We start from the raw sequence: 11,415 nt of genomic DNA, 5'->3' as shown, positions 1-11,415 counted from the left end.
TAAAAAGGAAAACTTCTTAGTTGTCACGGTGATGCCGTGTCTTAAGATTTTTCACCGTTTCTGAAGGGTGCTAAACAAACGTATCATAAACCTGCCCATGCATTTTAAAGCCTGTATGAAAAATAAGGTTCAATAAAAAGTGACTAAAAAATCCTTCTGACATTGAGGATAAATCCATTCCAATGCAGATTTTCCAAACTCACGGTTCATGTCTTGAGCTTTGAGCCATTTTGAGTTTAATCATCCACAACAACTTCAAAAAGTATTAATGAAATAAAATGTAAAATGTACAAACACACGGTGACTGAACTGATCCAGATGTGATCTTTACAGAGTTTACAGACTTTTGCACTCAATTTTTGGTGATTTCTTGTTTTCATTTTAAAATCGCATGTAAACTCGTGCTCACGTTCTGAACCGCACAAAGACATCGATGACGTTTCTGTACCGATGCTTTTGTGAAGTTTAGAAACTGTGCTCAGGCTAACAAAAAACTGATTGTATCGTTTATAAAAGTGGTATTGAGAAAACATTGAATACAGTAAATTTAAAGATCATCTGTAGCTACATTATTTACATTCAGTGAGTTTTCAAATCACACCGCCACCACCCGACAGCAGAACACGAGCAGGTTCAAATAAATCTCTGGCTTTGCCTCCGATGGGACAAATTCATTCATTTGCAGTTATTGAGATTAATAACGCAAAGGTATCGATGTTATCCGTCAGAAGTGCTCGTGTGTTTATTTGCTTTTTTTGTTGCCCTGACTTTAATTCAGTCTTATGACCAGTTAGGATATATCTTTACACCGATAATACGCCGTTTTATCTACAATCATGCTAACTGCCAAAACTCTCTCAAAAACGTTTATTATCATTATCACTACTATAACTAGCCTACCACTATTACTAATAGTAGTAATACTATCATTATTATTATGTTAGATCAATATCTTCTATCTTCTCTCTATCACGGCACCTATCCTCTTAAACCGCCTGCTTGAAGAAATTAGGCTGCCACACATCTGATTCAACTTTCAAATCACTTCTAAACATTTGTTTTTATAATCCCTTACGTCTATCTGTCATGGCAGGTTTTTAGTCAACAACTGGATTGTTTGATTTCAGCTTGATCCCTACTTCACATTAAACCAATTTCATATTTTTAGGGCCCGACCTCGGCGTGAGGACCATTTTGGCCCTTTTTTTTATACTGCCTCTCTGAACACATTTGTGGAGCCTTTAACATGCACCAAAACTGCATCCGGTCTGGGGTACAAGGAGAGAATATGAAGAATTCACAGATGACTTTTGCAAAACGGCTCAACAGCGCCACCTTGACATAAAAAAGGGGCCCCACAGAAGTTACTTTTACCTACATGTATGAAATTGAATATTGCCGAATCACACCAGTAAGTCAGCCATTTTGATTTGAATTTCGAATGAATGCCTGGGGTTCTGAGGACGTTTTGAAGAGGAGCGATCCACTAAACAACGTGGGGGCTTTTATTCTGTCTGCATTCAGATCGCCATGGTGATGATTGATATGAATCTTTATAAGAATAGTATATATGAATATAAAAATGATCAATATTATTGTTATAATTATTCCTTTTCATATTAATATCATAATAAAGATTCACTTAAAGAGGTCACCTTTCCTCTTCATCACTCCTCTTCCCCGTTCTCGTTGTCCTTCAGACTCTGGAACTCAGGAGTGTCGCCTTTGTTGCTGTTACCTGCAGAGATGAACAGAGGTGTTATTATATATTTATACAGTTTATAAGACAAACATAGACACATATCAAATAGTTTATTAACATACATAATCCATGGTTCCACTGTCCTATCAAATGTAAAGGTTGTTTAAGCTTAAGATGATCCCACACACAGTGATCTCAGTCTGAATTACAAAACTTTGGTGAACACTTCAGGTCTGAAACTCCAGAACATCACAGCCCTGATTTATTGATTTGTTCAAAGTGTTTTTTTTTGGTTTTCAAAGTGTAAAACTGTTCCGTGCAGATTTTACTTACCGGTACTGGAGACTCCAGAGTCATTGTCGTTCAGAGGCACTATAAGAAAAACAATCACATGTAATGTTTGCACAATAATACATCTTATAAGACAGACCTTCCCAAAACTCATTTAAATTTAAGTGTAATCCACCCAAACTCACATACTCAGAAGTATTAACAGAACATTTTTACATTCAAACTGAAAGCAGCAGAAAGCGCTCCATGTACATTCGATCAAACACCTGTCATGAGGGTCTGTGGTGTTTTCACGGCCCCGAGATGGGCTGCATCCCACGCTTCGAAACTTGTTGTTTAAAATGCAAATCTTACCTTTGACGCCTTCCTTCCTGTTAACAGACTCATCGCTCGAGTTTGTTGACATGCTGCTTGCTTTACCTGCATTACACACACACACACACACACACACACACACACACACACACACACACACACACACACACACACACACACACACACACACACACAAAAGCTCTATTAAAACACATCCACTGTTGTCTCATTGAGGTATTTTATGTGACAAACTGAGGCAGGAGAAGCTTCATGTTAACGTTAGCCCTTGGTCTTTTAGTGGAAAAAGAAAAGAAAAGGGGGTACCACACTAATGGGTGAACGCATGGATACTACAGCAGCATGCTCAAGGGGCTTTCCTGAACCTGTGTTGAGAGCTGGAGATAAATGAAACCTCCCAACAGCCAATCAGAGAGATTCCTCTCACCGACCGCTGACGCAGATTCAGCATGTCGAATCGGCCAAAAATATTCAGACAGGTAGCGACAGTGCCGCACACACCGCAAGAATTAGGGCGACGACCGCTCACCGACAGTCCACCTAGGACCGACGGCCGACGATCCCCATGGTATGTCAGGGCCTTTAAAGACCCCAGGGTTTCTTCAGAAACAGTTTGGGTGGATGAGCAGCTCCTGGTTCAGGAGGACTAACGTGCTCCTTCTCCTGAACCGTCTTCTGAAGTGTCTTCAGAGACTCCAGAACATCAACATATTCATTTTAAACTGTCTCGTCTGTCTGCAGTGATAAATACAAACGATATAAAAACTGATGAGCAGAGCCGACTTCAATCCGTGTCGTCGTCTGACCAATTAGGAACTGTAAAAAGTCTTTGGAGCAGCCACAGCCAATCAGGAGGCAGCTAGTCTTTGTTTACTTCATGGAGTTTTAACACAAGAAATTCAGACCAATCAGAGAGCAGTTTCCTCGCTCATCACACATTTAGCTCCTCTTGTAAATATCCCCGTGTGAACACAAACCAAACTTTAGGAAACTCTGCAACAACGGAACAAACAGGTCGATGATTCAGACCAGAGCAAACGATCTACAGGAGTGAAAACATCCTTAAACTATTTTTATTTATTTGAAACGGTGTGTGCTGTGCTGCTTCTTAAAAGAATTATGTTTTAATGTCAACAAGTTGACTCCCGGTAAAATAGCAATTACATTAAAGAACCTAAACAGACATTGAGATACTTACTCATGGAAGAGTGAGAAGATTGGTTTCCTGTAGATAAAGACAAACACAATTAAACTGATGCTTTTGTATAAAAATGCTTTGATAGAAATATTGTTCCAAAACTTACCACGTGAGGATGCTTCAGCACAGAAATGAAACACACAGACTTTTACTGATCATGGAGGACGTAATTGTCGTGATTTAAATGCAACGCTCAACTCAGAAATCGTTTTCATCGGGGGGGGGGGGGCACAGAGAGAATCACTCCCATGATTCCCCGCTAGCCTCAATGTCATCTTTTGTTATTGTTTTGATTGAGAGCCCCCTGGTGGTGGAATTTACACACTTTGCCGTTAAGTAAAAGTTATTCATGAGGGGCGTTTGAATCCCACTTCAGACTGAGCTATAAATCCGCCCTGGTTAAGTTAAGTATCTAAGAATCAGGATGAAATAAAATACTAAATGCTAACTCCTTTAATGATTAACAGAACAGCTCTTCAACGTGTCCTCTGAACAGTTCATAAAGCCCATCATAAAATAATAACAGACCTTTGCACCCAATAACATACAATGACTTCTTACAGACACATCCACGTAATAACTGGTATGAACACACGAACGAGGCGAGCACACTGAACACCTGGGAAAGGTGAAACCAAAAAAGCAAACACTTTGGATAGGGCTGTCAAACAATTAAACACTGAAATTTCAATCGTAAGGAGCTTCTGTTAGATGGAAGGTTACGACATTAACTTAATGGTCACATATTCTCCTCCTCTTCAACCAGTGTAAATAAGTCTCAGAGCTCCCCAAAACATGTGTGTGAAGTTTCTTGTTGTAAATCCACTCTGATCCTGTATTTGATCATGCCTATAACCCCCTCTATTTCAGCCCTGCTCAGAACAGGCTGTTTCCATGTCTGTAGCTTTAAATGTAAATGAGCTGCGTCTGACCACGCCCCCTCTCTGGAAGGGCTTGGGTGTCTCTGGCTTTATCGCTCCATGTCCTATTGTTTACGGTGAGAAGGCAGACTCAGAGGGCAGAACAAACACCTAGCTGTGGGAGTGTCACCCATCTGGGGGAGGGGTTACTGCCCTTTGTGATGTCATGAAGGGAAAATCTCCAAACGGCCTGTTTGAGCACACATTTTCTGAAAAGTGGACCAGGCAAAAGACAGAGAGGATGGACTTTTCTCATCATTGGGGGGTTTTGTAGACAAACTGGTGACCTTTAACTACAGAAACAGGAAGTGGTTATGGATGACAAACTGAAGCCAAACAGCTCAAAGTAACAGTAATACAGGTAGACCCTGCTGTCAGTGCTATGGCTTAGCTACAGTGCGCCTACAGGGACATAAACAGCATGTGATCTATGTACTTAAAATAAAGAGATTGCGTTGACGCTGACAGTCTTATTTAGACGTTCTGTTTATTTTTTGTCCCAGAATATAAACAAACAAAAATTCCTCACCCTCAGTTTTCTAGAGAAAACTACTTTATAAGGAAAAAGTAACTTACTCTTCTTTATTATGAAGACAGCCAGCCCCAGAACCAGACCCAAGATGATCAGACCCACGACTGCCCCACCAGCAATCAGCGGTAGACTTCCAGAGTCTTCAGGAGGGAGGGTATTATCTGAAACAAAGAAAACACTCACACTAGTCTCACGTTCAACAGCATTTCTATTCAAAAGGTTCAGTTTAGTTCGGTTTTATGGCACGGCTAATTTCACGGCAACAAGACAAAGTTTCTCACCCCAAGTCTTCTCCATAGTAAAATGTGATTGGTAGTGAGACACCTCACAGGTGTACGTCGCCAAATCCACCCTGAAGATCTCAATACTGTCTCTCCTCTGGAAGGTGTCATCGCCATTCGGTAGGGAGCCTGTACTTATCACGCCATCGTCTTTGGTTAGAACGCGACCCTCCCTTTTGATCTTCATCTCGATGTCTTTGGGGTAGAAACCGGTGGCCAGGCAGGACAAAACCAGGTTCGTCTTGATGTTGGAGTTCTTTGCAAACACATCAACTTTGGGCTTCTCTGCAAGGACAAACAGATAGAGGGAGTTCATTATGCAATAACGAGCAATTCTGTTTTCACTGGCCATTTTCTAATGCAGCAATCTGTCATATATGCTCTGATAACCTGCTGCTGTAACACCACGATATCATCCATCCATTCATCATTCATTCATCCATCCATCCATCCATGTTGAACATAGAACTTTTTTCTGTCATACATACTGGCGATTTCGAGCTGAAGTTTCCCGTAGTTGATGAACTTGTGCAACCAATCGATGCACTCCTTCTCCAGGTAGCCTCGGGTGTATTCTTTTAGGACCTGGACCTCATCCCACTTCCTCTTGGTCGGCTCTGCCGCCAAGATCGGTGCGACCCACACTTGGTTGACATCGTCAAAAGAAAGAAAGTCCTTTCCGTCGTAGCTGTACATGTCCATTCCACTTTTGAACTTCAGGGTCCCGTCTGTCTGTGTTTCACCCACACAGCCATGCCTCCACTGCAGCACATGGGTGTCTGAAACGATTCAACCCAACACAGAAAGAGATTCATAGATTGACAGAGCAGTTGAAAAGCTGGTTTGTTTGTCAAACAATCAAAGCGACTGCATGTATCTTATACAAGACATTAGATTTAAGAGATAGTAAGTGTTTCTATCCGAAAGTCTTCTCATGTGTCTTTGAACAAAGATCGTTACATCAAAAAGCAGTCCTGATCTCTCTTTTCTCGGCTCTTACCTGAGTCGTTCTGCCTCATTCGATTCATCAAAATCCCGATGTTGACGTTGAACCACTGCTGCTTGCTCTGGCGGGACAGCGTTCCTTTTTCCCAGTAATCTTTATCCAGTCGCTCCTCCATCCATTTCTGCTTGGGAACCTTCTCTGGATTGTCACTGTCGAAGTAGTCAATCATCTTGTCGTCCAGGAGACCCATGGCCGTGAATTCGTGGATGCCCGGGATCCCGATAGGTTTGGAGAATGCCGTGTAGATGTAAGAGAGAGAGTGCTTTTCTGACATGCACACAGGTAGAAAGAGGGACAGGTGTTTATTTTTAGACACATGAAGAAGCAGCTGATTGGTCCTAACTCTGCCAAATTTGTGGGAGGACTGTTTGAGATACTGGCAAAGACTTTTCATTATCTTTTACTTAAAATATAAGATTTTTTTTTATTGCAACAGTGAAACAGGGGAGGAGAGGGATTTTGAGGGAGAGGGGTGTAATGAGATTGAGAGAGGGGAGGTCACATCCTGCCAGTGCATTTCACCCTCTTCCTATGATGGCTGCTCTTTTGCTTTTGTTTTCGTTTTACATACACATTTGTTTAAGTACATTTATTTGAGTTACTAAGGTATTATGTCAAATAATCACAGTCATAATTTTGATCATTTGATCAGATCAGGAAATTGAGAAATCATAAAAATATATTTGCTGGCTATAACGCAGCGCTGTTTGACAGTCTGTGTGGAGAACTTCACATACATCTAGCTGACGTTACGATCGTTAAGTTATTGATTGTTGATAAAAGCAGACGCGGTGAACGGAGAAAAGTTGAACGTGCGTTCCCGACGCGGTTCCGTTGCACTACAAGTAAACAGGTGCGTGCGGTGGTTGGCGTTCCGGGTTGTGTGTGTGTGTGTTTGCAGCCATGTATGTTGGTGTGTCTCGTCTCGGCATGCCCCCGCGATGACCCGTCTGCAGACAGCAGAGGAGCAGGGACAAGTAGCCGCAGCTACATCATACGTGGTTTAGTATAGTTTTAACATGACTGTTGGGATAAATATTTACCGCCATGAAGTGGATTGTTCTTTGAAATTAACTCGCCAAACGGAAAATCAACCCGCATTTAGCGCTTGTGGGTGTCAGCGGAGCGTCCGGAACCAGTCAAAAGAAACGACCAGCCAATCAGTTGGCTATCCAGCGCGAGCCACATGCGTAAATGGATAAGAGGGAAGATGACTGCTAGAAGTCAGAGACGTCATATTTAAGTTTATGTTCTGCTTGTTCAACAGTCGTTTGATGTATTGATATTTTTAACATACATTCAGAGAGGATTTGATTTGCAATTTGAATAGTTATTTTTGTTCTTTTGGCGCTCGTGATTTTCCTTTGGTGCTGGGTAAAACCTCTTTGGGGGGCGCCAAAGAATTCTCTATGCAGGAAAAACCCTGATCCTACCTTTCATGATGTCAGTCTGTGAAACCCACAGAGCAGAAACACCTCCTTATTTATCTGATACTGGTGAGAGTAAAAACCCTAATTTCAGCCTCTGACTATGTAGCTCATGTTTCCTGTGATGTCGGCTGTTTATTTTCCTCTATCTATACACTGAGCCTTTATCCTCTAATGTGTCTAGTTTGTCATGGTTTGTCTGTTGTTGTTGTTGTTTTTGCTTGTTTTTTCTCCTGTGTGTTATGTATTGTCTTTGTGTTGCTGTGTTGTACTCTCGTGTTGAAACATTTCTGTTTGGGACCCCCCTTTGAAAACCAGGTGAGGTGATACACTTCAAGGGGTTTATGGCGCGATCAATTTGATCTCGGAGGTCAGAAATTCCAAGTTGCCGGTCTGATATGTCATCAGTACGCCCCCCTGAATGCCGACTTGGACACTCTGTAGCCTTCAGTAGCCCAAGTTAAAATACAACATGAGCTAAACACTGCAGTACATTGGTTGGTCTACACTCTGTCGCGCCGCTGTGGTTAAGTGCTGTGTAAGAGTATGGTTGGTTGTGGAAACGCAAGCAAGATCAGGTTATACAGGTTCCAAACTGAACCAAACCGAGCCGCTTAGTAGAAACGGGGCTCGTGGTGTTTTTCCGACTTGCAACTGGAACGTGGTTGACTCAGCTGTGAGGTCATTCCCAGCTCCGAGATCCGAGCACCACTATCCTGATGTAATACATTTTAAATGTGATGTGTTTTCAAAGTCCTATAGGACACATTTTTAATGGTTGATTTAGAAAGGAGAATTGCGGAGCAGGAAAATTAACTTTAGCCTTGTTTATGATTGACGTAGATCTTAACAGCAGAGATATGTTGACAATGTCGTCTGTCAGGATGTGTCAGCCAGTCAGAGGCGTGTCGGCCAAAGATCATGAAGTTATAAACACTTTGTCTGTTATTACACCTCAACTATGTTGCATGGTAATTAGTATTCAGTTCCTGATCGATCACTCATCGATGTCAACAAAGGAAGACATTTACAGATGGCTTCATGAGCCAACTGTTTCTGAAAAGTAGATATTTTCTTTTCTGAGCTACCTGCTGAAACACCAACTCTAAAAACCTCATCTAAAGAGACATTTTGAAGCATCTCAAATAGATAATGATTGTTAAAACTTAAAGAAATGACAATTTCTTGATCTGAACCGAAAATATTTGAAGTTAACAGCTGAAACGAAACACTGATTTATGAATTATTTAAACGTAGAAATTACTTGTCTTGATAGTTTTTTTTTTACCAACAGAAGTTCATAATTATAATATTAAGAAACAAAATAATTTAAATACATTAAAAAAGTAATTTCTTAATTCTGATTTAAAATGTTCACATTTTAAACATTTTACAATAACGCACGGATAGTGATAATGCATACATTATGTAGGGAAGTAATTATAAGAGTTTGGAGTCAGACATGATGTCGCTTCCTCATGTTTCAGACGCCATGTCATAAACAGGCCTACGTTACTAACCACCTGTAAATACATGTTATTGTTCATTTTACGTATTAAGACTGTTAAATAATGTCATATTTCATATTATGAAAACACACAGCGTCACTTTACAGTGAATAAAATGTACTTTTATGATGAACAAAATACACATTTTTAAAGACGTCACAGAGTTCCCGTTTTTACTTTCACTTTGACAACAGCCACAGAAACGTGTCAGAAAATACATAAAACGTGAACTTACCGCTGTTTACCGACATTACTGTCCCAAAAAGGACCAACAAGGAGATGAAATGCATGTTGACTCCAATCGTTTCTCCCTCCTGGTCCTTAAAAGTTATTTTAAGTCAGCCTCTGGCCGAGATTGTCCACCGTGCCAGCCCGCAGTGAGTCGAATGATGCTTCCTGCTTCTGTCAACTGCCTCTTGGTGGTGCATTCAGGGAAAGCTCGTAAAGTACAGATTGACTTTACGTTACTCATTTACGTAACTAACTGGAGGAAAACCCCTAACGATATGTTGTCATGATTTATATTTATAACTTCTTGTTCTTTTAAGACTAACTTAGGTGCTGTTTGAATAAAAGTCAGTGTGTATAACCTCAATTACTTTTAACATCAACATTATTCAAGGGTACGTGTGCTGGTACAAGCGTGTATAATATTTTTCTCTATAAGAATAAACTGTAATTATATATATTATATCATGTAAATTCATTTATATACATATTGTGAATAAATATTTATTTTATTATAATTTTGATTTATAATAATATTATTAATTGGGAAGCTGATATGTATTACAGTCTATGGATTTAACACATTTTTACTTTTACTTACATGTTAATCTAATTTAGCTGAGTGTTTGAGTCCCATTGTTATTATTGTTAACGAAAAACGGACAAAATAACAAAAACTCAAATGTAAAATTAAATTTCGTTGACTGAAACAAAAAATAAAAACGAGGTTTTACCAAAAAAGATAACTAACTGAAACTGTATCTTTTTTTTTTCTTTTTTTTTTTTACAAGATTAATTAATATAAAAACTGATTCAAAACTCAAAAGTATTATGACCTTGTGTCTGACCATTTTCTCTGCATTATACTTTCCACTGTTTGTCACATTACTTATTTTCTGTCTGTTTGTATGTTCACCTTTTGTCTTTTGTTCTGGAATAAAAAAAAGAAAATCAAATATTTTTAAATTTACGGATGTCAGTTAACGCAGCACGCCTAAAACTCCCTGATGTTCTCTGTTTGTTGTTGTTGTTATTGTCGGAGTTTTGTACAACTTTATCGTCTTAACCGTGAGAGGAGCCTTAATTTAAATCCACTTAAAAGTTGATGTTTAGACTATAACCTTATAGGAGGATTACAAAAAACATTTTGTTACACAAATTTAACAAACGACAGTACATCTACGGCAAACAACTGACTCTAAATAACACATAATAATACATAATAACAGAAAATATGGATGGAAAACCAAAATATCGACGTTGTTATCGATTTATGCTTTAAAACGGCACATTACACATTACAGGACGACCGTTGCAACGCCCAAATCAGCCAATCCAGGCATTTAGAAGTGGTTGCTAGGCAGATTACAGTGAGACAGGTTTGGGGTTTGGGCAGACAGCAGCAGTACAGCAACTTGGAAGAAGAATCCGCGGTTGTAAATGTATTTGAACGTTTCGTGATACTACTGCTATGTGAACAATACGGTACTATGACTATGAGTGGTATTCCTGCTTTTAGAAATACATAAAAGTAAAACATTACTAATTTAAACACATAACGTTACGTAACGTTTGAAAAGTGAGACGTTAGCTAATATTTGAAATCTACGGAGGCTCATTGTTGCCGATGTGATAAACAAATAAATCTTACATGCTCACAAAACAAGGACATACTATTTAAAATGGCATAATATCTCAGAATACAAACTTGTCAAACAATCAGAAACTTCCATTTAGTTTAAAATGATGAGATACTTTCTTAAAATATTGACATAAATATCTCAAATAAAGACACTTTCTCAAACTGATGATTACAATTCTCTAAATAACAACTTGTTAGCTCAAGATATTGACCTGAGATCTCAAAATAATGACAATCTCTCGAGAAAATAAAGATTCAGTTTTCATAAATTATGAGAAACATAAAAAAAAGTTAAAATAAAATAAAAATACTTATCTCAAAATAATGAGAAACTGTTTAGGACTTTG

At 39.3% G+C, this 11,415-nt stretch overlaps 2 protein-coding genes across 3 annotated transcripts in view; one reads left to right on the top strand and one right to left on the bottom strand.

Annotated features, from left to right (window-relative positions):
* LOC132990790 (uncharacterized) overlaps positions 1–11,415 on the top strand; it is a 527,599-nt gene that overhangs the window by 171,712 nt on the left and 344,472 nt on the right. The gene's annotated exons all lie outside the window — the stretch shown is intronic.
* Positions 989–9,595, bottom strand: LOC132990808 (H-2 class I histocompatibility antigen, L-D alpha chain-like). The gene is made up of 10 exons (XM_061059261.1): positions 9,434–9,595; positions 6,258–6,530; positions 5,746–6,036; positions 5,258–5,542; positions 5,021–5,137; positions 3,525–3,551; positions 2,348–2,413; positions 2,036–2,074; positions 1,598–1,738; positions 989–1,506 (listed from the first exon to the last, which is right to left on the bottom strand). The coding sequence occupies exons 1-9, from the start codon at positions 9,486–9,488 to the stop codon at positions 1,668–1,670; spliced, it is 1,224 nt and encodes a 407-aa protein (XP_060915244.1). The 5' UTR covers positions 9,489–9,595; the 3' UTR covers positions 989–1,506; positions 1,598–1,667.

The sequence above is a fragment of the Labrus mixtus genome, chromosome 16 (assembly GCF_963584025.1).
Source record: "Labrus mixtus chromosome 16, fLabMix1.1, whole genome shotgun sequence".
NCBI classification, from domain to species: Eukaryota; Metazoa; Chordata; class Actinopteri; order Labriformes; family Labridae; genus Labrus; species Labrus mixtus.
Note: the sequence above shows the minus strand (reverse complement) of the source record. Positions and strands in the feature narration are given on the sequence as shown.

Excerpts from the sequence above, each read along its gene's own strand:
- LOC132990808 (XM_061059261.1), bottom strand. The coding sequence starts at position 9,488 with ATGCATTTCATCTCCTTGTTGGTCCTTTTTGGGACAGTAATGTCGGTA. Across the intron at positions 5,543-5,745 it reads ACTTCAGCTCGAAATCGCCA|AGAAGCCCAAAGTTGATGTG; the intron begins GTATGTATGACA and ends TTGTCCTTGCAG. Across the intron at positions 1,739-2,035 it reads CTCTGGAGTCTCCAGTACCG|GTAACAGCAACAAAGGCGAC; the intron begins GTAAGTAAAATC and ends TCATCTCTGCAG.